Source organism: Schistocerca serialis, chromosome 11, assembly GCF_023864345.2.
Source record: "Schistocerca serialis cubense isolate TAMUIC-IGC-003099 chromosome 11, iqSchSeri2.2, whole genome shotgun sequence".
Classification (NCBI taxonomy): Eukaryota; Metazoa; Arthropoda; class Insecta; order Orthoptera; family Acrididae; genus Schistocerca; species Schistocerca serialis.
This window is the reverse complement of record NC_064648.1, coordinates 82,725,002-82,752,764: the sequence shown is the minus strand read 5'-3', so window position 1 is coordinate 82,752,764 and position 27,763 is coordinate 82,725,002. Positions and strand designations below refer to the sequence as shown.

Below are 27,763 nucleotides of genomic sequence, written 5' to 3'. Positions count from 1 at the left end.
AGTGCTAGTGTGAATTTGACGTCGCCCTTGCTTTGTTCGTCATCTACTTACTGATCGTCAGCCACGATGCTAAGTCTCTCGCTGTTTTCACTTCTTCTGCTTCTTATCAATTTCGCCTTTCTCTGATTTACTCCGATTCCATATTCTGTACTTATTAGACTGTTCATTCTATTCAGCAAACCCTGTAATTCTTCTTCACTGTCACCGAGAGAATCAGTCATCAGCAAAACTTATATCATTTCACCCTGAATTTTAATTCCACTCTTCAATCTTTCCATTATTTCCGTCATCGCTTCTTCGGTATATAGATTGAACGGTAGAGCGAAAGATTACATCTCTGTCTGACACCCTTCCTAACCTGAGTGCTTCGTTCTTGATCTTCCACTCTTATTTTACCTTCTTGCCTCTTGTACATATTGCAAATTACACGACTTCTCCTATGGCTTACCCGTATTTTCTCAGAATTTCAAACATCTTGCAACATTTGATATTGCCGAACGCTTTCTCCAGGACCACAAATCCTATGAACGTCATGGAACTTCAATTTTCTTTTCCATTCTCCTGTGTATTATCCTTATCAGCAACGTGGATGCTTCAGCTGTTAACCTGATTGTGCGATAGTTCTCACACTTCTCTGCTCTTGCAGTCTTCCAAATCGTGATGATTGAGAGAAATATAAAGTCAGATTGTATATTGCCAGACTTATACATTCTACATACCAGTGAGAATAGACCTTTTGCCACCTCCCCCAATGATTTTAGAACTTCTGATTGAATGTTGTCTATACCTTATGCCTTCTTTGATTTTAAATTTTTCAAAGCGGTTTTAAATTCTGATTCTAATCACCAATATTTTCCGTACCGACTCCTGCTTGTTCTTCTGTCACGCCATCGGACAAGTTGTTCCAATCAGAGAGGCCTTCAGTGTACTCTTTCCAACTATCCGATCTCGCCTCTGTATTTAACACTGGAATTCTCATTGTGCTCTCAATGTTACCACGCTTGCTTTTAATTCCGTGAAAGATTGCTTTGACTTTCCTATATGCTGCATCAGTCGTCCCAAGAATCATTTCTTCTTTGATTTCTTCACATTTTTCGTGCAGCCATTTCACCTTAGCTTCTCTGCACTTCCTATTCATTTCATCCTTAAGTGACATATTTTTCTATTACTGAATTTTCCTGAATATTTTTGAACTTCTTTCTTTGATTGATCAACTGAAGGATTTCTTATATTTTCCATGGTTTCTTCGCAGTTAGCTTCTTTGTACCTACGTTTTTCTTTCCAACTTCTGTTACTGTCGTTGTTAGATACCCATTCCTCTTCGACTGAACTACCTATTGAGCTGCTTATTATCGCAGTATCTGTAGTCTCAGAGAACATAAATCTCATCTCTTGTTTCCTTAGCACTACTGTATTCCGCTTCTTTGTACATCGATTGCTCCTGACGAGTCTCGTAAAATTCAGCCTACTCTTCATCACTGCTAAATTGTTATGAGTCTATATGTACTCCTGGGTATGCTTTACAGTCCAGTATCTGATTTCAAAATGTTTGCCTGACAATAATATAGTGTGACTTTAAACCTCCCATATTTCGGTCCTTTTCCAAGTATACCCATTGTCTCAAGATTCTTGACTAGACTATACCAGCTATTACTAGGATAAATTTACTGTAGAACTTAACTAGCCTTTCTTCTCTCCTATTCCTATTATCAAGCACATATTTTCATGTAACCCTCTCTTCTACTCCTTCCCGTACGGTTGCGTTTCAATACCTCCATGACTATTACATATGTACCAAATTACCTGTTCAATATCCTCTTACTTTCTCTCTCTCCACCTTCAACTTGCGACGTCATCATGTATACCTGAACTATGGATGTTGTTGGTTTGCTGTCGATTCTCACGAGAACATCTATACTCATCCGGTCACAGTATCTCACTTTCTGCCCTGCCTTTCTATTGATACTGAATCCTACTCCTGTTATCTGCTGCTGTTGCTACTACCCTATTCTCATGTGGACAGAAATCTTTTCCCCTTTCCCATTCCCACATCACTGACACCCACTATAGCAACATATGTCCTCAGCATTTCCCTTTTCTTATTTTCTGGCTTCTCAACCACATTCGAACTCCTCACTTTCCAGCTCCCAAATCATACAATTTTGGTTACTCAACCTTTTTCTCGTGGTCACCTCCCCCTTGGGCCTCCTCGCCTGGAGGTTTGAATGTGGGACTAGTCTTTTGCCAATGGAAAGACCGTTATGGCTCTTATTGAATCACATGACACATGTCATGTTGATGCACATTACGTATCTTTATGCAGTGGTTTACTTGACCTTCTGTATGCTCATGTTGTTGGTCATTGCCAATTCGTCCTCATTTAGGAGCAGTTTCCAGCCTCAAGGGAAAGAGTGCCCTGAACCTCTGTGGGCCCCTCCGCCCTCTTTGGAAAGGCTGTTGGCCGTAAGAGGGTGACACCTTATGCTGCAAGTCTTCAGACACCAATGCTGATTATTCTTATTCAAAATTTAAGCGATTGAGAGGTTTGAACCCGGGACTGAGGACTTTCCTGATTACTAAAAAAGACGCTACCCCTGGGTGACTAGCCCCAAAGAGCAGGGTATGACTCCCTGAGATATCGAGTAAAGCAGGAGCTATGAGCACTGGGGCTAGTCATGCACACTGGAGGCAAACAAGAAGAGAATACTCCAGCGAGCACAATAACATTGTCACACTCAATGCTGTGCCTTACAATCACATTTCCTTCTCGTCTCTGTTCAGCTATCGCCCTGAATATTTTCTGTGCATTCCCTTTCACTAAACAAACAAACAATCTCTGCCCTCCTGCCTTGTTTGAAGTTTTCCGTGGCGTTACCAGAGGTCGTCCAGGGATGCCTATCAGATTTCCTGCTACTGGAATACAGCAGGTGTACGACATATCACCCACAACGTCAGTATTGATGTGACGTTTTCATCCAGCTATCATTTGGTGCCTCTGTCTCTTGGATACATTTACTCCATACAAGTCTATTTCGTTTCCTTTTCAACTTTTTTAAAATCCATATTCAATAGACTACAGGTTACTTCACAAGTTGGAACCATTGTCCATCAGATAAAATTGCATACACGGCCTAACCCATTTTTTTTCTTTTAATGGTGGTCTGTACTGCAAACTGCTCACCAAGAAAATTGTTTAAGAAACACATCACCACTGCTGTCTTTTCCAGGAATCGAATTATGAATACGTTGGACATTTAGTCCTATTTGCTTTATTGAAATGCAAATTTTGAATATACTCTCCATAAATTTTATAGCATAGCTCTTGTAATTCTTGTCCATCTTCTTCATTCCCTCAGGCTCCACATCAAACAACCCCTGCATATCCATGACCATATAGTTTCAACAGTAAGTTGATGCCCCAACTAATCAGTTTGTTTCCCTATCTCTCTCTCTCTCTCTCTCTCTCTCTCTCTCTCTCTCTCTCTCTTCCGCCAGTGATATAATTCAGCATCCATATATCAGTTTTCAGATTACCTCACAACCAAAAGTAGCAGCCAGTTGACTTTAACTGCTTCTAAATTCTGTCTGATAGTTGTTCTGTCAGGGCAGCAATATTGTGGCCCTGCCCTTATGTTTGGGATTTGGTTTATGCTTCATTGTGAACAATTTGTTGTTTTCATCTTAAGCTACGCCAGTGGGGAATATAGCAGAAGTAGTGCAGAAAAAGACCAGTCAATTGGTGGTACAGTCACGTTAAGTGACGGGCTGGTGTTGTTGGCACTGAGTGTTCTGTTGCCCTGGTGGACAATCCCTCAGCTGTACCGCCTGCAGTGAGCCCCTGTGTGAACACGCCCACCCACACAGTGTTTCACTGTGCAGCTCGCCGACCGCCACAGGGGGCGGGCCCACCCCCAACTCTGACCGTCAACCCCACAGTGGCCACAGCCAGACTCCTGCTGCAGCTGCGCCTCCCACGTCTGCCCGACACACCCCTCCACCTGATGACGCAGCCGTCTCTCGCTTCCGGTGAGTTGTGTTACCACATGTGCCCAAGTCTTACCCTCACTGTACTGCTTATTTTGGCATTAACCAGCCGATATAGTAAATAAAATAAGATACAAATTCCTTCAGTTTTTGCCTAGAGGTTACAGTTGCCATTAAACATTACTCCTTTTTATGTTTTTATGGCTATGATATTTTGAAGATTGAGCACATATGCAGAAGATTTGTTGTTTTCTGTATCTGCCGTGACAATTACGTTCAATTCAGTCACTCAACTGTAGTTACGTAGGAAGTGTCGCATACAAATCATACCCGTTCCCAAAGACTCTTTATATATTGTGTTAAATCTAGATTTTGTTTTTAGTGATGATTGTGTATCTTACAAATTGATTCTGAACGAAATAGGTGTGGAAATGGGACTTTTCAGACAATTCCCCTCAACAAAATCTATGTGAATATTTGGAGGTATAAGTTATTGAAGACACTGAAGAAGAAATGGCGAAAATAAGGTAAACAGAAATAGAAGTAATAATGACAAAAAGTTAATATTTAGTACAGTAATGAAGCTACAGCTTGTTTTGCGTATGTCTTAAAATGTAATTCGAATATTCCTTAAATGGTTCTCTGGTCAGTTACATCTGTAGTGACTATTGGAAATCTGTGCCGCACTGGAACAGGAACCCAGATTTGCTGCTTATTGCAGGCAGTCTCCTTGAACAGTAGGCTGCCTGAGCACACCGCCACTTCTGACTCAGTGTCTCATCGACACTTCCACTAGAGTTTATCCCAGGGGACATGTGGGAAGAGCAGCAAAAGGGAAATCGAATGGGTGGATGTTATCCTACTGCAGAGGATGTACATGAGAATCTCTGGTGGTAGTGTTTGCAAACCATGGGTAATAAACATCATCCACAATGGAAATTCCAGTTAAGCCAGCAAATGCACTCAGCTGGTCTAATGGTTGAGGTACCTGCTCTGGAGAAGTGGGAAATCCACTGGATGTGGCTGAGTGGAGATGAGTACAGCACTGTATGGATCGTCAGTTGTAAACAAATTCCTGCAACTGATGGATGATGGAGGTCACCAGGTGTGATGAGTAGTGGTTTTGGTTCACCGAGGAGAAGTTTTGCATAATTCCATGGCATAGTGAACTTTTATTTTTAGAAATGAGCAACCGACGTGGGCAAAGATAGTTGGTCCTACTGAAAAAAAAAATATATATATATATATATATATATATATATATATATATATATATATATAAAATTATATACACTCCTGGAAATTGAAATAAGAACACCGTGAATTCATTGTCCCAGGAAGGGGAAACTTTATTGACACATTCCTGGGGTCAGATACATCACATGATCACACTGACAGAACCACAGGCACATAGACACAGGCAACAGACCATGCACAATGTCGGCACTAGTACAGTGTATATCCACCTTTCGCAGCAATGCAGGCTGCTATTCTCCCATGGAGACGATCGTAGAGAGATGCTGGATGTAGTCCTGTGGAACGGCTTGCCATGCCATTTCCACCTGGCGCCTCAGTTGGACCAGCGTTCGTGCTGGACGTGCAGACCGCGTGAGACGACGCTTCATCCAGTCCCAAACATGCTCAATGGGGGACGGATCCGGAGATCTTGCTGGCCAGGGTAGTTGACTTACACCTTCTAGAGCACGTTGGGTGGCACGGGATACATGCGGACGTGCATTGTCCTGATGGAACAGCAAGTACCCTTGACGGTCTAGGAATGGTAGAACGATGGGTTCGATGACGGTTTGGATGTACCGTGCACTATTCAGTGTCCCCTCGACGATCACCAGTGGTGTACGGCCAGTGTAGGAGATCGCTCCCCACACCATGATGCCGGGTGTTGGCCCTGTGTGCCTCGGTCGTATGCAGTCCTGATTGTAGCGCTCACCTGCACGGCGCCAAACACGCATACGACCATCATTGGCACCAAGGCAGAAGCGACTCTCATCGCTGAAGACGACACGTCTCCATTCGTCCCTCCATTCACGCCTGTCGCGACACCACTGGAGGCGGGCTGCACGATGTTGGGGCGTGAGCGGAAGACGGCCTAACGGTGTGCGGGACCGTAGCCCAGCTTCATGGAGACGGTTGCGAATGGTCCTCGCCGATACCCCTGGAGCAACAGTGTCCCTAATTTGCTGGAAAGTGGCGGTGCGGTCCCCTACGGCACTGCGTAGGATCCTACGGTCTTGGCGTGCATCCGTGCGTCGCTGTGGTCCGGTCCCAGGTCGACGGGCACGTGCACCTTCCGCTGTTGAGTCAGATCAGGGTACCTGGCTGGCCTTTGTACTGCAGCATTCCGTCCCATCCAACAGCCGGGAAACTTTCCATTCATTGGTCGATTTACAGCAGGCGAAGAGTCTGGGCAGCGGCATTGTTCGATCCACATACACTGTCGCTTGTCCACGGAACTACCTCTAGAAGAACAGGCTGATTGTTACTAAAAATATGTACATACGTATTTCCATTTAATCACCCCGTGGAAGAAGTAAGGTCCCACAATGTAATTAGTGTTGAAATTATATCAGGAGCAGGCAACAAACAGAAATTCTTAAATTTTCGTGCATACAAATCATGCGGGGAATAACGCGTAATTTGGCAGAGGAAGTACATACCTACAAGTAAAAAAATTTTAAAAACACTCAATATAAGATGACAGACACCTACAAGTGCTACATGCACACTGAAAACATCATCAATAGTGTCGAATTTTATACTTAGTGTCCAGGATAATAGTATTAATTATGCAGCACATGCTAATATCAATATCAGTATGCTCCGTAGAGAATGTGAAACAAAGCAGAAAAAATAGAATGCCAGGATGAGATGCAAGACTTGGAAAGGTAAGAAGTGGGGAAATGTTTGGGATGCAAACACAACAGGTTATGTTACAATGAGAAAAGTGAGAAACTTACTGTTAGAGGAGGAAGCAATGGACTTACAGCACACACAATAACAAACTAGGACAATGAAAAACAAAGAATAAAGTTTTGGGGGATGAATTGATAGCTTTCAGAGGAGGTAGAAAAAGATCAAATAGGTAAAAAACAGGGCCAAATAGAAATCCTTGGTTAACGCAGGAGATACTGAGTTCAACTGTTAAAAGAAGAAACTATAAAAGTTCAGCAAATAAAGCAGGAAAAAGGAAATACGAATGTTTAAAAAAGTATTGACAAGAAGTGCAAAATGGCTAAGGAGGACTGTCTAGAAGGTTTTTGTGTGTGTGTTAGTGTGTGTGTGTGTGTTAGTGTGTGTGTGTGTTAGTGTGTGTGTGTGTTATTGTGTGTGTGTGTTAGTGTGTGTGTGTGTTAGTGTGTGTGTGTGTTAGTGTGTGTGTGTGTGTTAGTGTGTGTGTGTGTGTGTGTGTGTGTTAGTGTGTGTGTGTGTGTTAGTGTGTGTGTGTGTGTGTGTTAGTGTGTGTGTGTGTGTTAGTGTGTGTGTGTGTGTTAGTGTGTGTGTGTGTTAGTGTGTGTGTGTGTTAGTGTGTGTGTGTGTTAGTGTGTGTGTGTGTTAGTGTGTGTGTGTGTGTGTGTGTGTGTGTGTTAGTATAAGTAGTGTGGAAGTCTGGGGACCGATGACCTCAAGAACCTGGTAGTAGACGTGAAGTGTTGCGGACAAATCGGATACGTGACGATACCGAACGATGGACCCACGAGATACCTTTCAGTGTGTCACCTACAAGCAGTTACCGTAGCTAGCACGGTGGTTATAGGGAGGCCTGAACATCCGTCGTTTTCCATTCAGTTCTTGCTCTGAGGGGGATAGCTTGTTGATGTACAGAGTGACTGACAGTTTTGGGAGAGCGAGGTATGGCAAAACTATCCCATCTGGTATGGCACAAATCTCCCATCTAGTGTGCAAGATGTATGAAGGAGGCGAAATACCCTCACATTTCAAGAATAATATGAGATTTCAGTTCCAAAGAAAACAGTTGCTGACAGGTGTGAGCACTAATGAAATTCACTAATCATTGGGTTGCAAATTATTAACATGAGATCCTTGCAGAATAATGGAAAAAACTCAAAGAATCTGATGTCGGGGAATATCAGTATGGATTTTGTAGATGTCTAGGAATATATGAGGCAATACTGACCCTACGATTTCTGTTATAAGATACACTACTGGTCATTAAAATTGTTACACCAAGAAGAAATGCAGATAATAAACGGGTATTCATTGGACAAATATATTATACTAGAACTGACATGTGATTACATTTTCACTCAATTTGGGTGCATAGATCCAGAGAAATCAGTAGCCAGGACAACCACCTCTGGCCGTAATAACGGCCTTGATACGCCTGGACATTGAGTCAGAGTTTGGATGGCGTGTAAAGATACAGCTGCCCGTACAGCTTCAACACGATACCACAGTTCATCAAGAGTAGTGACTGGTGTATTGTGAAGAGCCAGTTGCTCGGCCACCATTGACCAGACGTTTTTAATTGGTGAGAGATCTGGAGAATGTTCTGGCCAGGGCAGCAGTCGAACATTTTCTATATCCAGAAAGGCCTGTACAAGACCTGCAACATGCGGCCATGCATTATCCTGCTGAAATGTAGGGCTTCGCGTGGATTGAATGAAGGGTAGAGCCACGGGTCTGAAATGTAACGTCCACTGTTGAAAGTGCCGTCAATGCGAACAAGAGGTGACAGACGTGTAACCAGTGGCACCCCGTACCATCACACCGGGTGATACACGAGTATGGCGATAACGAATACATGCTTGCAATGTACGTTCACTGCGATGTCGCAAAACACTGATGCGACGATCATGATACTGTAAACAGAACCTGGATTCATCCGAAAAAATGTTTTGCCATTCGAGCACCCAGGTTCATCGTTGAGTACACCATCGCAGGTGGTCCTGTCTGTGACACAGCGCCGGCCGGTGTGGCCGTGCAGTTCTAGGCGCTACAGTCTGGAGCCGAGCGACTGCTACGGTCGCAGGTTCGAATGCTGCCTCGGGCATGGATGTGTGTGATGTCCTTAGGTTAGTTAGGTATACTTAGTTGTAAGTTCTAGGCGACTGATGACCTCAGAAGTTAAGTCGCATAGTGCTCAGAGCCATTTTGTTATGCAGCTTCAAGGGTAACAGCAGCCATGTCTCGGAGCTGATAGTCCGTGCTGCTGGAAACGACGTCGAACTGTTCGTGCAGATGGTCGTTGTCTTGCAAACGTCCCCATCTGTTGGCGCAGGGATCGAGACGTGGCTGCACGATCTGTTACAGCCATGCGGATAGGATGCGTGTCACCTCGACTGCTAGTGATACGAAGCCGTCGGGATCCAATACGGCGTTCCGTATCACCCTCCTGAACCCACCGATTCCATACTCTGCTAACAGTCATTGGATCTCGACCAACGCGAGCAGCAATGTCGCGATACGATAAACTGCAATCGCGATAGCCTAAAATCCGACCTTTATCAAAGTCTGAAACGTGATGGTACGCATTTCTCCTCCTTATACGGGGCATCTCAACGTTTCACCAGGCAATGCCAGTCAACTGCTGTTTGTGTATGAGAAATCGGTTGGAAACTTTCCTCATGTCAGCACGTTGTAGTTGTCTCCACCGGCGCCAACCTTGTGTGAATGCTCTGAAAATCTAATCATTTACATGTCACAGCATCTTCTTCCTGTCGGTTAAATTTCGCGTCTGTAGCACTTCATCTTCGTGGTTTAGCAATTTTAATGGCCAGTAGTGTATTATTCAGACAACATACTGCATCACTAGAAATACGTCTTCTCGCAACGTGAACTAAAGACAGTCTCTCTAATTTAGATTTTTTCACAGTTTTCGGAAAATATTGAAGTTGCTTTTTTCAATTTGTACTGAGGCGTAATTTTACTTTCGCTCTGTCAAGGAGTGTTGTTGCTTTTTGAACTTTCATCAGGTCCAGTGTTCAATTTTGACTATGTGAGGCAAGTATATGTGAGACCCATTGCCCTGGGGGGAGGGGCGGTTTGAATGGAATAAGATGATTTCAAATGCGAAGAAACAGGACACCAGTTGCGTTACACAATTTTTATCGAAACTAGTGTGCTCTTTCTTCACATCGACATTCTTCAAAATCAGGCGTTGAAAATGAACAAAAATCTAAATGACAAGACTGGTCGCTGCAATGAACTGAGGGAACTGCTGACGTAATTGGCGCCCAGCGCTACCAACAGAAACGGCAAACGTTTAGATTCACGACCCAGTTCTGGCGCTACAGCTGCAGGGTTGCTGGCGTTTGCAGAAATGAAAAAATAGCAAAGTCGACGTGAAGTGTTGCGGACAAATCGGATACGTGACGATACCGAACGATGGACCCATGAGATACCTTTCAGTGTGTCACCTACAAGCAGTTACCGTAGCTAGCACGGTGGTTATAGGGAGGCGTGAACATCCGTCGTTTTCCTTTCAGTTCTTGCTCTGAGGGGGATAGCTTGTTGATGTACAGAGTATCCAATAATAAGTCAATACTCCAACGTACAGCTCTAAAACCGGCAGTGTACTTACAACGTGCAGCCCATATTCTTATAGGCAGGCACGTTGATGATTTTGCGCTGATATATCCATACTTTCCTCGATACATGGGGAGTAGATAACGGTATTTTACTAAATATCGATACATCGGATACTGTAAATTTTAAAAATATCAAGTCATAAACAAGTTCCATCATTCCGCAATCGAAGTCTGTTAAAACCCGTCGTGCGGCCATCAAGACATCAGAAACCCTTTGCCAGGAGTCACCTCAGAACAGGTGACAGCGGAGCCAACACGCTGCCCTTTTATACCTTGCGTACGCGATACTGCTGCCATCTGTATGCGTAGATATCGCTATCCCATGACCTGTCACCTCAGCCTGTCTCTGCCTGGAAGCACCCGGATGGTTCTACAGTGCAAAAGACCTGCTGTCAGTTAGAAATTAGAAACTACTCGAAATTGTACGTAGATGGAGTAGATTTTAAATAAGCTAAACATTTATTCAAAATAACTGATGCCTTGTCATCCACAAACTAAATACTTTCCTTAGTGAAGTGTGTTCTCACATTTTAATGTACAATATGGTCAAATTGCACACCATCGACTGCTAGACACGTTTGGAATGGCTGTTTGAGAGAGAGAGAGAGAGAGAGAGAGAGAGAGAGAGAGATGTACTGGACAAGCTACATTGGATGATACGTCGTTGTGTGGTCTGGCGCGCATCATCTTGACACACCTGGGGTTCATGTCAGACTGCATCTTTCAGTGCTCCCCGTAGAAAGAAATCCATTTGAGTCAGGTCAGGGTACCTGGCTGGCCTTGGTACTGCAGCAATCCGTCCCACACAACGGCCGGGAAACTTTCTATTCATTGGTCGCTTTGGACCAGGGGAGGGTCTGGACAGCAGCCGTGTTCGATCCACATACATTGTCGCTTGTCCACGGAACTACGAGAACAGGCTGAATGTTAGTACGAATATGTGCATATGTATTTCCGTTTAATCACCCCGTGGATGAAGTGAGGTCCCACAGTGTAATTTCGTATCGTGCCAATTGATGCATTCATAATAAGAGCCTGGTACTTATGATGATTTTCAGTATCGTCTGCCTGCACTGCACTGCAGAAAGACAATATTTTAAGCCACGTTCGGAATCACGTCCTCAAGAGTTCCCTGTGGAGTGTCAGATGGTAAGGGTGGCATTAATGTAAATGCGAGGTGGGAGTGACTCTGGTCTGCCGACCCCTCATTCCTTGGCTGCACGTCTGGTGCCACTGTGCCAACTGATAGGCGTCGCAGCCAGAGCAGCTTCCTCCAGTGCCCTGTCGGCTGCAGCCTTCTCCCTCGTCCTCTGTGAGACGTCGAAGCTGCCTATTCGCACTACTGACCTAATAAAGCATGCAAGGGTCCGGCGCGATGAACAATGGGAAGGACAGACATTCCAGTTTCGACAGAATTTGACATTCGCCATATAAAAGTAGTAGTCTAACTTCGCCTCATTAGTGTACACGTCTGCACGCAACGTAAATTGTACCAGAAATGACCTGCATATAGACGACACAGTTGCTTGGTAGTTCGGCAGTCCAGACAAGTAAACAGTGGAGGGGTCTGGTACAGTGGCGTAGCCTAGCCTGGCCGTGTTTTGTTTACAGCGGAGTACCGTGTGTCTGAAATCTCGTGAGCGAGCGAGCTAGAGAGTGCCCACCCTTCCTACCCAGCTACGTCACGAGCTGCTTCTACGCGATATTCCAGAACAGGGGGGGGGGGGGGGGTCACGGGGGGGCACTCAAGCGAAAACGCTTGCTATTGGGTGGAGCGCCGTGACGTCACGACGAGGACCCTGGCGCGGCGCAGCCGTGTGCTTAGACGGCAAGTGCGCCGCACCACAGACTCGGTGCCATGTTACTCGTTCACTTTACTTTTGCTTTCGTTCGATACGCATCTGTACAAGTCAAAACAAGGGGCACGACAGGTTTTGTACACATTAAGAGCAAATATATGATAATTAAGTTGAAAAATAACTCTCGTTTGATGAAGAAGTAGATATGAATGTAGTCTGTTTCTACTGCCGTTTATCAGACAACGATGCAATCCATAACTGCTTCGTCTTTGCGGCACATTTCTTCATCCCCCCAGGGGGTCCACAACTCTTTCGTGGATACGTGCGTGGCGAGCACGGGGCCCCGAGCCATTGCAGCCTTCTTTCTCTCCAGGGCTGCATTTCCTTTCCCTTCCCCTCCTTTCCCCTCCTTTCCCCTCCATACCCCTTTCCCCTCGCCCTCTCCTCTCCCTCTACTGGTGTCCTTGCTTATGTTGGCCTGCGCTATCCTCCTGGTTCTGTTGGTTTTACACTCCGGCTTTGTTGCGTAATCATCTCCTCCTTTTTGGCATTCCTTGGTCCCCCTCTGGGGTTTGACCTCCATTCCAAAATTTCTCTTCCGTAGTGTGAGCCATTTGGGGAAGAGCACCTTACCTAGTGTCTCCGACGTGCGCCCTCCTAGTACATTCCACCTTTTCTTTTACGTCGTTGTCTGATGCTAGGGTGCATAGCCAGCACGGTAGCCAGCCCGTGTGGTGGGGTCGCTATGTACCCTTTTGGTTGAGCCCCCTGAACACACAGGGATCACACTTCTGATACCTGAGCTGTGACCTCCTCATGCATGCCTTGGAGTGGTTGCTCGTCATCCTGGAGCATCGGAACTCCCGGCAATGGCCGCCGTGCCAGACGGCCCTTGCTGTGGCTGGGTGGCGCCCGTGAGGAGAGCCCCTGATCGGAGTGGGTGGTATCAGGGCGGACGCTATGCAGATGAAACGCATACGGGTCCAAAACTCTGGCCGCTCTTCTGCGGCCGTCTCTCTGCGTGGTACTGATTCCTCAAGTGCTGCTTCTCTTGCTCCTTCGGCCTTCCCTTCCGTGGCTACCCCCTGGGAGGAGGGTCAGGCCCGTCGTCTAGGGGCAAAACCTTTCCCCCATTATCTAGTTTGCACTAGGACTGATGGAGATACTTTCACCAGTGTCAAACCTTTGTTCTTTGTGGAACACATTGAAGACAAGTTCGGCGAAGTGGACTCCCTGAGCAAGATGCGGTCGGGTTCGTTGCTGATAAAAACTGCTTCGGCTGCCCAATCTGCGGCCCTTCGTGCCTGTACCCATCTTGGCACAATTCCCGTGTCCATTACCCCTCACCAGTCTCTAAATATGGTACAAGGTGTGATTTTTCACAGAGACCTCATCCTTCAAACTGATGAGGAACTTCGGGACAATCTCGGACGGCGGGGTGTTCACTTTGTTCGGCGTGTTCAGAGGGGTCCTAAGGATAATTGTATTGATACTGGTGCCTTTATCCTGGCCTTTGAAGGGGATACCCTTCCTGAGAAAGTTAAGATTATGGTCTATCGCTGTGATGTGAAGCCGTACATCCCACCTCCTATGCGGTGTTTTAAGTGCTTGCGTTTTGGCCACATGTCTTCTCGCTGTTCCCAGGACCCTCTCTGTGGTGACTGTGGACGTCCACTCCATGAGGGGAGTCCCTGTGTTCCCCCTCCTGTATGTGTAAATTGTCATGGTAGTCATTCTCCACATTCAGCAGATTGCCCAGTCTATAAGAAAGAAAAAAAGATACAGGAGTATAAGTCCCTTGATCGTTTAAGCTACACAGAGGCCCGTAAGAAATATGCACGATTGCACCCTGTGTCCATGACATCTAGTTACGCCTTGGTTACATCTTCATCCCTTCCTCCCCCTTCCTTACCCCCATCCCGGACCCCTCTCCTTCCCCCCTCCCCTGCGGCTCCCACACCCTCTCCTCTGGGCGCTGCTCCCCCTCCCCAGCCGGAGAAGTGTCCCACTCCTTCGGCGTCTGCCGGTCAAGGGCGCCTCTCCCGGGATGCCCCTTCCCGGCACCTTCCAGGTCAGAGGTCTGCTGCAGCGCGGCGACCGCGAGAGCCGCGGTCTATCGGCCCCCAGGTCGCCCGGTCTCTTTCTGTTCCTGATCTTGCTGCAGCTGGCTCCATTATGCCACACAGCCCTCCTCGATCTCAGCCTGAAAAGAAGAAGAAACATAAGTCCCGGGACAAAGAGCCTCTGGTATCACCGGAGGTCCCTTCCCCGACTTCGCAACCGGATTCTGACCTGTCTTTTATGGACGTCGCCCCCTCCTTGTCGGTGACGGGTGGGGACCCGGCGGTATGACTGGATTTAGCGTGTTCAGCCCTCATTTAAACCATCGTTCTGTGGTTCTCCAATGGAATTGTAATGGCTATTATCGTCACCTTCCGGAATTGAAATCCCTTCTTTCGTCCTACTCAGCAGCTTGTGTGGTTCTCCAGGAATCTCATTTTACTGATGCTCACTCACCGACCCTCCGTGGGTTCCGTGTTTTCTGTCGAAATCGGGTCGGACCCTTGCGGGCTTCTGGTGGCGTTTGTACGTTGGTCCGTACAGACATTGCTAGCACGTGGATTCCTCTCCAAACTACATTGGAAGCGGTTGCTGTTAGGGTCCACTTAGACTCTGCAGTCACAGTATGCAATCTTTATCTCCCACCTGACAGGCCTTTTACACCTGCTGCCTTAACCACCCTTCTTCAGCAACTTCCTCCTCCCTTCCTCCTCCTTGGGGATTTTAATGCTCATCATCCTTTGTGGGGCAGTGCCTTTCCATCTAGATGAGGTCTTCTTATCGACCAATTTATTGCAGACCACGACCTGTGCCTTCTTAATGATGGCTCCCCTACTCATTTCAGTGCTGGTCATGGTACCTTTTCTGCCATTGATCTTTCTCTTTCTTCTCCCTCTCTCCTCCCTTCATTACACTGGTCGCCACACGACGACCTTTGTGATAGTGACCATTTCCCGTTATCACGCTCCCTTCCCGCTCCCCGATGGATAGGTTACCTCGTTGGTCTTTCCACCGCGCCGATTGGCCTCTATACACTGCACAGGTCGAGTTTTCTCCCTCTTTGTCGGGTTGTATTGATGACGTCGTACGTGACGTGTCTGACGCGATTGTTCGCGCTGCTACCCTTGCTGTCCCGCGCTCATCTGGCCAATTTCGTCGTCGGCCAGTCCCGTGGTGGAGTACGGCCATTGCCATTGCCATCCGTGATCGCCGTCGAGCTTTGCAACACTTCAAGAGGCACCCATCTGTAGCCAGCCTTTCTACCTTTAAGCGCCTTCGCGCTAAAGCCCGTTATTTAATCAAACAGAGCAAGCGGATATGTTGGGAACGATTCGTTTCTTCCCTTGGTTCCACTGTCCCTCTGTCGCGGGTATGGGCTACACTTCGCTCTCTCCAAGGTTGCCATCGGCAGTCCACCCTCCCAGGCCTTCACCTCCCAGATGGCATTTGTACGGACCCATTAGTTCTCGCAGAACATCTTGCGACCCATTTTGCCGTGGCATCGGCGTCTGCCTCCTATCCAGCTGCTTTCCTTCATCAAAAACAGCAGGCTGAAGCTGTCGCCTTATGTTTCACCACTTGTGCGTCAGAATCTTACAACGAACCTTTCACTGAATGGGAATTTCTTTCTGCTCTATCTTCTTCTCATGATACGGCCCCTGGCCCCGATTCCATTCATAACCAGCTGCTTCAACATCTCAGTGCTCCACAACGGCACCATCTTCTTCGGGTGTTTAACCGTATCTGGCTCCAGGGTGACTTCCCTTCTCAGTGGAGGGATAGCATTGTGTTTCCTGTCCTTAAGCCTGGTCAGAACCCCCTATCTGTTGACAGCTATCGGCCAATTAGTTTGACCAATGTTGGCTGTAAGTTACTTGAACGGCTGGTAGCCCGTCGGCTCACTTGGGTCCTCGAATCTCGGGATCTATTGTCCCCATACCAGTGTGGCTTTAGAGAGGGACGATCTCCAATCGATCATTTACTTCGCTTGGAATCCGCAGTTCGGCAGGCTTTTTCCCAGCGCCGCCATTTGGTTGCAGTGTTTTTTGGCCTTCGCAAGGCCTATGACACGGCCTGGCGCCATCACATCTTACTAACCCTTCATCAGTGGGGTCTTCGGGGCCCACTCCCGATTTTTATCCGCCAGTTCCTGATCCATCGGTCATTCAGAGTTAGAGTTGGTACTGCTTTTAGTTCTCCACGGACCCAGGAGACGGGCATCCCACAGGGTTCTGTCTTGAGTGTCCTTCTTTTCCTCATTGCTATCGATGGACTTGTGGCCTCTGTCGGTCCCTTGGTCGCTCCTGCCCTGTATGTGGATGATTTCTGCATTTGGGTTAGTTCCTCCTCGATGGCATCTGCAGAACGGCAGCTCCAGGTGGCTATACGGCGTGCCTCTGCATGGACCCACTCACACGGGTTTCAATTCTCTCCTTTAAAATCGCGGGTGGTCCACTTCTGTCGCCGTACTACGGTCCACCCTGATCCAGAGCTCTATCTTGCTGCACAACAATTGCCTGTGGTTCCACAGTTTCGTTTCCTGGGTCTTCTTTTCCACAACAAGCTCACTTGGCTGCCCCATGTCAGACTCCTGAAGGTAGGATGTTTCCGTAAACTCAATGTCCTTCGCTTCCTTGCCCACTCCTCTTGGGGTGCGGACCGTTCCCTCCTCCTCCGTCTTTATCGTGCTCTAGTTCTGTCACGTTTGGACTATGGTTGTCAAGTATATGGTTCACCTGCTCCTTCCACGCTGCACGTGCTGGATCCAGTCCACCATCGTGGTATCCGTTTGGCCACCGGTGCCTTCCCTACTAGCCCTGTTGATAGTCTCCTGGTTGAAGCTGGGATCCCCCCCCTTTCTGTTCGGCGGTCCCAGCTTCTGGTGTCTTATGCCCTTACTATCCGTTCTTCTCCCGCTCATCCTTCCTATTCTATCCTATTCCCAGACCATGGACGTCGCCCGCCTGACTCCCGCCCTCGGGCGGGTTTACCGGTTGGGCTGCGCCTTGCGTCTCTTAACCGTGATTTTCGGCTTCCTTCTTTGTCCTGTCTTCCTCGCTCCCTCCCCTCCACCCCTCCTTGGTTAGTTCCTCGGCCTCGAATTCGGATGGATCTCCGCCGCGGTCCGAAAGATTCCATCTCCCCTGTGGTGTTCCGTTCCTTTTTCCGCCAAATTTTATCGGAGTTTCGGGATGCTGTTGTTTTTTACACTGATGGCTCTAAATCTGCTGATCATGTTGGGTATGCCTTCACGTCCTTTGTTGGAACGGAAAATCATCTGCTGCCACCCTCATGTGGGGTGTTTACTGCGGAATTGATGGCCATTTCCCGGGCCCTTACCTTTATTAAACAATCCCAACACAACCGCGTTTTGTTATGTACGGACTCGATGAGTGGCCTTATTGCTATTGACCGGTGTTTTTCGCGCCATCCCTTGGTCTCTGCCATCCATGACCACCTCGCTGATCTTCACCGTGCTGCTTGTTCCATTGACTTCCTATGGGTCCCGGGCCATGTGGGTATCCCGGGTAATGAGCTCGCTGATCGTTTGGCTGGGGGAGCAGTTACTTACCCCCCGTTTTCTGTAACCCCTCCTGCAGCGGATTTACGGCTTCACATCAAATCCCTCTTTGCACAGTCATGGGCCAGTTCTTGGGAGGCTACTCCGCTGTCTAATAAACTTCGTGCCATTAAGGTGCATCCAGGCCCATGGGGTTCTTCCTTTCGCCTCTCCCGCAAGGACTCGACCACACTGTGTCGTCTCCGCATTGGCCATACCAGGCTGACCCATGGTTTCCTTTTGCGTGATGAGCCACCCCCGCTATGTGGTTGTGGAGCCTTCCAGTCAGTGGCCCACATTTTGGTTGAATGCCCCCTTCTTTTGGCTCTGCGTGCTAAGTACAGACTCCCCCACACTTTACCTTTGATGTTGGTTGACCATTCCCGGATGGTCTCTCTGGTTCTAGGTTTCCTCCGGGAGAGTGGTTTTTATTCTCAGTTTTAAAGTTTTTAATCTCCCTCTGGTGTTGGGGCAGGGCGGTGAGTGTTTGGGTGTCTCCCACTGTAGGCGGTGTTCAGAGATTCCCGATTCACCTCCCTGCCTGGAATCCTCTTTTATTTCCCTTTTACTCTGTTTTTACCCCTTCTTTTTAAGGCTTGGTTAGTTTTTCTATTCCCATACGTACTTTCTGCATTATAGCGGTTGTCCCTTTTAAGTCACCGGTGGTCTTGCCTATGCTGCTTCAGCATAGTGTTGGGTTCGTTCTCTTGCCAACTTCCCTCGTTTGTTTTTACTAATGACAACGTGACTGCCCTTTTACGTTTCCCCTTTTTCCGTTTTATTGTTCTGCCTTTTCTGAGATGTCCCGTTAGCAGAATGGAGTCTATTTGAAACGAGGGACTGATGACCTTGCTGTTTGGTCCCTTTCACCTCAAACAACCAACCAACCAACCAACATTTCTTCATTGCTTCCAACTTTGCTTCTTGATTGAGATGCCTAATCCTGACAAATATTCTCGTTTTTATGTAAGGAGTAATAAGTGCTTCATGAACTTCAGGGAACTTTTGTTTTGTAATAGACCACAGAGACTTCACGACATTTTTTTGTTTACACAGTCCATTTCCGTGAAAAGCAGCAAATTCTTCTTCAAACTGCAACACACTTGTTTTTCCATGCTGGCGTTGGAGTGTAAAGACAACCACGAGATGTAATTGATATCCAGTCTGCAGCATGATCTCCTTCACTTTTCGCTGCTGGAAAGCCTAGTGATTTATCAATGTTGTGGCACTTAGATGCAATATAGCCTTCAATGTATTTTACCGCATCTGGAAGAACATTTGAGGTTACAGAGTCGTCCCCCATTGTTACTACATGTCACTAAATTTTCTTCCACATTCACAGTTTCTGGGATTTCTCATAGTGGCGCTTCAACAACATTTACACAGAGCTCACTGGTAATGAAACTTAGGGATGCAGGATCCGGGTCGACGTCACACTGGGAAGACTCTGTGTTTAATTCTTTAGTAACTGGCGTGTTCCCAGAGAGAGAGAGAGAGAGAGAGAGAGAGAGAGAGATATCACTTGCATTACCTGTCAGTATAAGGAGACTTACCCTGTTCCTTACTTAAATAGCTGTAGGATTGTTAAAAAATATACCTAATTCTCGTGTTCTAGAGAAAAAGTTTTCCAAGCAATCTTGATTCAGTCTACAAGTTAATATATAGCTAACTTACACACTTTTCATACTTTCGAAAAGACCAAAGAGAGAGATTTCATTGAAGTTATAAAACCTTTTTGGAAAGGCAACATTCTTTCTTTGTCACCAACGCGCATTGCTGGACAGATATCTAAGAATCTGTTCAAAGTATTTTCTCAAATTGAGAGATTGATTCCAAACCCACTACGCAGGGATGAGCATTCATATTTTGGAACTCTAGAGTTCAAGACATCAAAGACGTCGTTAACGAGTTCAATAAAATTACTTTCAACGTCTTTATGGAGAATATACTTCAAAGCCTGAGCTGTTTGTCGTGAAAATAGTCGCGCTGCCGTCTGTACATTCTGCCTTGCTTGTCGAGTTACGTTTAAGAGCGCTTCAGTAATGTGGTGTGTTATCGTTAAGTCACTCTTCTGATGCTTTAAAAGTTCCTGTAGAGCTGCCCGAGATATTTTGGACCCATCAGGTAGCGTAATGCCTGTATCCAAGAAACGGTTCCGTAATAACTTTAACTGATGTGGTACATCGAAGAAAACCTATACACTCGTGGTGTCGTCTGCTTGATTTACGAAATAAGTTCTGTGTATCGACACAGTTCCTTCCAAACTTTTATATTTTTTCCGCCCATGTCACACGTCACAGCAACAACACCGATTCCTGATTCCTCAACTGCCTTAATGATGCTCTGAAGCAAATTACTGGTCATCACAGTGTCAAAATCACAGTAAACTGGTTGTTTCCACTGCTTACACAAGCCACGTATCATGCAAACTTGTACATTGGAATGTGGTCCGACTACTACGTCTTCAGACGAATCGTAACATATGCGGCCGTCAACATTGATTCCGTGAAATGTCAGAACAGCTAGTCTCTCTCGAGTAGTAAAAGTGTGTGACTTGGCTTTCAATAAACACAGGATATCTTCAAGAATACCAAGTCTGCATTTAAATTCCTTTGTCCATTTCTGAAGGGTTGCCCTGCACGGCAAACGAATTTTTCGCTTTCGCAAATAAGTGTATGCTTTAGGTGACAGAGCTCTTAAAATTAATGCATGGGCAATGTCCTCTGAATTCCACTTTACCCTTTTATTTTCGTTTAATATGCATCTTATTTGCGCCGGTGTAAAACAATTTGACAATACACTTTTTACACTTTTGTGCAATTTGACTTTTTCTTTCACGTCAGATGACTTTTCTGCCCGCTTCAACGAAAGAACACGTCGGAGATCTTTTGTTTTACTTCGTAAGGCTGCATCACATTTTTTAGTGCCGCTTCTTTCTGTGCATTCAGTTTTTTTAAAAGTTCAATCTCGGCCCTTAGTTCCTTAATTTCAAAATCATTATTCACTACTTCAGTGGGTTCATGAACGCAGTCTGTACATGTGGTTCCGTCGACTATCTTTTATTTCGGTGACACAGTTTCTAAAGGCGTCAAAGCTCGCTTTTGCAAACATGTTGCTCCACAGCGTTGTGCACGACTTCCGGATCTCTAAGGAATGAATTTAATTTTAGTTTTATTATTCCTAAAATTATTTACCGAGTATGCCTACTACTCGTAAAATTTTTTCCTAAGTACTACTCAACTGCATTAATTTCTCACTAAAAATCAGATCAATTGACAAAAGCGATGAAATATCAGTAGCATAAGCGGCTACAATAGCTTAGTTTGATAAAATATAAAAATAAAAATGTAATAGAAAATACAAGTATATGAACGCTTAACCTCCAAGATGGGAGTCAGAAACCATACCACTACGCTACGAAGTCATCTGATCAGCGTCAGCTATCCTTACAGAAGTAAATCTAAACAAATTACGGGAAATACGCTGATTATTTATTGCCTGTACAACCTAACGAGTCATTCACTCCCGTAAAGCGATATAGTAATGCGTCAAAAAGCGTTGCATTTATGTGAATTCGTTTTTATTATGGTAATTTTTCAGTTTCAATTATTGTAAGTGTTATGTATGTGAAGACGTTTTACCCTTTCGTTTGCATCACCGCTTTCCACAATTTCTTGTCCACGCCAGTTCGGAATGTTTATGCAGAGGATTGCTGCTGGTAATAACGTCTTTCTTGAAGGTAACCCTAGAAGCTCATTTCTCAAATCCCGTTCATAATCTTGTGGCCGATAGTGAGCTGACCACACACGTGCAGTTTTCACATTCACTTTGTCCTTGCGTTTGCATCGAATCATCCATTCACGTCGCAAGTGCTCATCCTTGGGAAACACGTGATACGTAACGTCCGTCGTCGTTCGAGCACTATTGATGCAATGTTGCCACGGCGCAGTTACAGCGAGCCTTGCTCGTGGCTGTCTCGAAACTGAATGCTCGGCGCTGCAGCCTCCTCTCCGTGACGTCAAGGCGCGCGAGGGCGTCTGCGAGTTTTTTACCCGCTTGGGGCCGGAATGGCCTGCCTGCTTTTCCTATGCGCCTCGGTTCCGAAATGCCGTGCCGGCGTTTCCGCGGCGCGCGCCTTAAATCGGTGGCGACGCACTGTGCAGACCCATCCGGGCAGCGTTCATTTTTAGGTAAATGAGTTGGCACCACTGCGAGACAACAGTCGATAGACCTCACCCGAAGCACGACATTGTGGAGTAAATTACATCAACACAGGAACAGAAATCAAAAGCCAGGATTGCTACATCTATTACAAATATATGTCAGAACCGAATGCCTGTTCATCTAAATGCATCTTCGTCTACAATTTCCTCCAAAATGGATGGATATATTCCGAAGCGATTATAAACGAAATGTGGTGTAATTATACTGGAAAATTGAAGACTTGCTCTTCCATTGTGTTTGCTCTAAGAGGTCAAAGTTCCCCTTGATTGGGTGGATTGAAACGCAACCATTCTTGTGATACGGGAAACTTGTCATTTCACGCGTTTTATTTCTCAGATTCCTACTTCCTTTTTGTCATTGTGTGTACAACGTTATGCGTATCGGTTATTTAGTGTGTTGTCAGGTGTTAGAAAGGTTACTGGTATTTTAAGAGTATCAACGATTATTTGTTTACTGTAAAACGGATTAGCGCATTTGTATTAAAATTTGCTATGAGAACGGATTAAAATGCATCGTGGTTTTTGAAATATTATATACTGCTTTTGGTGAGTATACTAAGAGTGAAATACGTGTTTACGACTGGTATAAACCTTTCGAAGAAGATGAGAATGACGAGAAGGTCATAATAGAATACGAGCTGAGAGTTAAATCAAACGATGCGTAAACCAACACTCGATCGTCTCGGTGACAGATGGCCAAGACCACTGAAATGTGAATGTTACGTTTCTGACAGTAATCTTCGGTTTTAACAGTACAGTGCACCACGACTCCATGTCCCAAGATGAAACAGCCAGCATGCAGTACTTCTCACCAGCTCAACCCCGATGGTATGAAGCAACGCGGAAAGAAGTCCGGTTTTATGGCGGAACAGTTCACCGTTTCTGCACTGCGATAACGCACCTGCTCACAGTTCGTTGCGTGCTTGTGCATGTTTGGCTAGAAACAATACTATAGTGATGGCCTCGACCACACGTTCGCTCCATGTGTGACATTTTGTTCTCAAAAATAAAGACAAACCTTAAAGAGCTGTCTTTTACATAAGAGATGAGATTCAAACTGCACCTCTGAGAGAACTAAATGCTACTGTAAGGATTGTTCCAGAATAGTTTTAAGCATTGGAAGAAGCACTGGAATAAATGTATAATATGTAATGGGAAATATCTTGGTGAAGACGACATTGATGTAGACCAATAAATAAACCAAGTATTGGATTCAACATTCACCGCTGTTGCTTGCACTATCATATCGTCCATTTTGGTGCCAACGTCACGACCCTGTCATCGTCTTCTAAGAGGAATGTCGTTGGTTCACCACCCAAGTTTCGTCGACATAAAAGAGTTCTGTTAATTTCCTGACTTGTATCAAGTATTTGCATCGACAGTCAGTAATGACTTCTCTCTAGAGACCTTTTCTTTACTTAGAGGTCTGTTGCAAGTAAATCGCATTTCATGCAGTGTCTTACACTAAACAGCTTTCTTCGAAGGAAAATAATTTTTTCTGTTTTTACGGCAACAACTAATTTGTGTAATGTCAGCCATACAAAAGTCCCTATGGTTGATCAAATTACCTATTTTGAGAAGCTGCTTGCAATGATGGATTTATTCCCCAAATTTCTTAGTGCACTTTCTGGGCGATTCTGGCAAACCGTGTGGTTTATTTTCGGGTGCCTTTCTGATGCGTCCAATAGCGGCAAGGCTGTCTTTTGTGTAAACTACAATCCTTTTATTGTGATAGGCAACATTAGCACCCAGTTCTTTCTCTTCCGACTGTTTAATACAATCCGTGATTGCAATAGAGGTGACTGAGCAATTTTTACCCCAAAGATCGCAATTCTTTGCATTGTGCAGATTTTCCTGTGATGTGGTGCGCTAATCGATCACCTCTGAATAACATATTCGTACATGTCCACAGAACAGGGTATAGAAACATGTGGAATAGGTTCCCATGTATGTGAGTGGACCTCAGCTCTTACGTGACAGAACCCAGTATGTTGTCCTCAGTGGCGAGCGTTCGCGAGAGGCAGGAGTTCTCCAGAAAAAGGTGGTGGGGCCGCTGTTACTGTCTGTATACATAAATGGTCTGGTGGACAGGTATCTGCAGCTGTTTGCTGATTGTCCCCTAGTGTGCAGTAAGATGTCGTCGTTGAGTGAGCGTAGGTCACAAGGCGAGTTGGACAAAATTTCTAGTTGGTGTGACGAATGGCAGCCATCTGTAAATGTAGAGAATCGTAAGTTGATGCAGGTGAGTAGGAAAAACAGACACGTAATGTTGAAGTACAGCAGTAGAGGTGTTCCGCTAGACACAGAGGCGTCGCTTAAATGTCTGAGCGAAAGTTCGCAAAGCGATATGAAATGAAATGGAACAAGCGTGAGAGGAATGTGGTAGGGAAGGCGGGAGGTCGACTTTAGTTTGTTGGGAGAATTTTAGGAAAGTGTGGTTGACCTGTAGATGAGGCTACACGTAGGCCGCTGGTGCGACCTATTCTCGAGTACTGCTCGAGTGTTTGGTATTGGCAACAGGTAGAATTAACGGAAGACAGCTAAAGGACTGACAGCTGGGCTGCTAGATTTGCTGCCGGTAGTTTCGAGTGGCGCAGAGGTATTGTGCAGAAGCTTCAGGAACTCAAATCGGAATCACTGGAGGGGAGGCGACGTTCTTTTCGACGAACTCTGTTGAGAAAATTTAGAGAACTGTTTTTTGAGGCTGATGGCAGAACAGTTCTAGTTCTGGCAAATGTACACTTGACACAATGGACGCGAACATAGGGTGAGAGGCATTGTTGCTCGTACAGAGGCACACAGGCAGTCGTTTCTTCCTCGCTCTGTTTGGGAGCGGAACGGAAAAAGCAGATGACTGCAGTCAGTCGAGAACTTTTTATATGTACCAGTTATTACTTTTGTTTCATACGGTTGCTGCTCCACCTACATTGATTATTTTGTACTAAATGCACCAGTTTTATTACCTCTGTAGTTTCTAGTTAGTATTTCAATTGTCTTTGGAGCTTCTTACTGGCCCTCTCGCTTGGGATTAGCCTTTAACTTGCATCAGCTGTGGGGAGAGGTTCTCGCGACATTGGTTCAAGTTCAGCAATGCCAGATCTGTACAAGTATTTTGATATTTGTAAGTGAACATGCGATAATGAATCAACACTGTCTGTTTCTATTTCTTACAGACACCTGATTTCTTTCTGGCATGATCTAATTTATGCATAGCATTAGATACAGGAAATATAGTACTTTTTTGAGACTTGTCTAAAGTTACGGTTTAAGTGTTCCTACTACTACTGAAACAAAAATTTTATTCAAGAGCAACATAGTTGGTATACGTTTTCAGTTCCGAAGACCTTTTTAACTATACTGCCTCACGCGGTGTGTAACTTAGTTTCTGTGCAGAATTTTCAAAAATTGCAAAAAGTTACACAAAGTTAACATTACTGAGTATAGTAGTTGTGCAGGATACCCTCTGCCACAGACCATATGGTGGCTTGCAAAGTGTGTAAGTAGATGGAAATGAATGTTCCAGTGGATGTATCTCTTGTTGCATGCATGATTATATGAGCACATGTGACGATTATTATGCAGCGGGTAGTGTGTGTGTGTGTGTGTGTGTGTGTGTGTGTGTGTGTGTGTGTGTGTGTGTGTGTCAGGGAAAGTCGACCTGGTGCCCTTGTTGTATTTCAAATATGTCGACCAACTTATTGTGTACGAAGCAGTGACTTTTATATTTTTTGTCGGTATGCCAGAAAATTTCCATGTTATTGGTCTGAATCACTTAGCTGTCTGGTGAGGAAGTATTATTTCAGTACTTACAGATGTGTATGGTTTCTAGTGTTTTCTTCCTAAGTGACAGAAGGAATTGGTACCCAGAGAAGGTAGTTTTAGGGGTGTGTTTGAATGTAGATGAAGGATTGGGTAGCAACTGCATGCCGAGGTGAAAGGAGGCGGATCTGTGGAGTGAATTGAGGAAATGTGCCAAATGAATTTGTTAGGAGATGGAGTGCACCTATTTTTAATGGCAGATGGCTGAAGTTTTTGATTATGGGCTAGTGCTGTGGATCTGTCTGTAATACGCTGGTTAACCTGTATCGCAGAAGCGAGATTTCTAGATTTGTGGAAGTGTATTCAGAATTGTTGGCAGTTTTGCGGCCGTGACAGTTTCTTTCATTTGGTGTGTGTGTGTGTGTGTGTCTCGATAGTAGAGAGTAAGTGTGTCGATGTTTTGTGCAGGAGCCCTTCTGAGGAGGAGCGAGGCAGGAGGCTGATAAAGGCGGCTAAGGTGGGGGCGGTGGAGGAGGTGCGGCTGTTGCTCGCGGCTGGGGCGGACGTGGCGGCGAGGGACGAGGTGTTCGGGTTCACCGCCCTGCACTTCGCTGCAGAGAGGGGCGACGCGGCTGTGGTGCGGCTGCTGCTCTCTGCGGCGTCCGACCCCAGCGGCAGGGATCAGTGGGGGTGGACGCCGCTGCACTGGGCGGCACAGAATGGCCACGCAGAAGCGGCGGCTGCGTTGCTGCAGGCCGGAGCCGACAGGGGGGCGAGGGCTGATGATGACGGGAGCACCCCCCTGGACATGGCCAGGCTGTGCGACCATCAGCAGCTCGTCGAGATGCTAACACAGCGTTAATACGTGTCAGTAGAGGAAATGACATCATGTACTTACTTCATTCTACATAATATTAAAATAAAAAACTGAAAAAAAGATCGCTTTCTCTATTCATTTCTACCTTTTGCAGTCCACACAATTACTCCAGTAACACCACAACTACTGCAACAACAGGAGATATCTGTAAACCAACGTGACAAAGCTTCCTTTTCAGAATTCACTCTGTAAAAAATTTCACAAGCAATTTCTGCAAAAGCTCAGGAACAATTGACAAATACTCCATCATTCATAAACTCCACTTCTCTCTCCCTCTCTGTCTTGCGTTTCTCGTCCCACATACAATATTCAAACAGCTTACAAGAATACAGCCGACGTCTCTCACAACCGCCTGTATTTCGAAATGTAAACACCTAATCTCTCCCAAGAGACAAATGCGAGAATACCGGTTGTTGTTCGTTAATGTTAGTTCTTTGCACCAGTCTCCTACATTACATAATTACTCCAAACCATTTGCTAGCAGTGTCTATGTTGCTACATTACATCCCCGGAAACTGCACCTTACTCAAATTACTACCATATAAGCTGTTTAGTTAGAATGTATCTTCACTTCAGATTTCACACTGAATTCACTTCAGTGCGTGCACCGCACAAGCAATTTTCATGTTTAACTGTAATGTCACATTTTTAGCAGTGCTCACACCACATCATGCTCACACCATCTGCAACAGTCTTCCCAGCTCACCTTCAAATAAAGGGAATTGGAGAACCACCTAAAATCATTCCTCTCCCACACACCTCACTTGCTGCTCTTACAGAACAAACTACCATCTCTCAGGGAATTATACTCAATCACGTGGGACATGCAGCCATCACTGGAATTATACGGCACTTTCCCAAAGTACAGTTTTGCGTCTCTGTACACGCGTTGGAAGCAGACCACATTTGGAACATTCATTCCATTCTCTGCTGTG

The 27,763-nt window shown here is 45.7% G+C and overlaps 1 protein-coding gene across 2 annotated transcripts in view; it reads left to right on the top strand.

The window, feature by feature from the left end:
* Nucleotides 1–26,822, top strand: part of LOC126427155 (ankyrin-1-like) — a 90,626-nt gene extending 63,804 nt beyond the window's left edge. For both annotated transcript variants that reach the window (XM_050089381.1, XM_050089380.1), the window contains exons 3-4: nucleotides 3,880–4,026; nucleotides 26,420–26,822. In XM_050089381.1, coding sequence (XP_049945338.1) covers nucleotides 3,880–4,026; nucleotides 26,420–26,813 — 541 coding nt within the window. In that variant the 3' untranslated portion in view covers nucleotides 26,814–26,822. The remainder of the gene's footprint in view (nucleotides 1–3,879; nucleotides 4,027–26,419) is intronic.
* The last annotated feature ends 941 nt before the right edge of the window (nucleotides 26,823–27,763 follow it).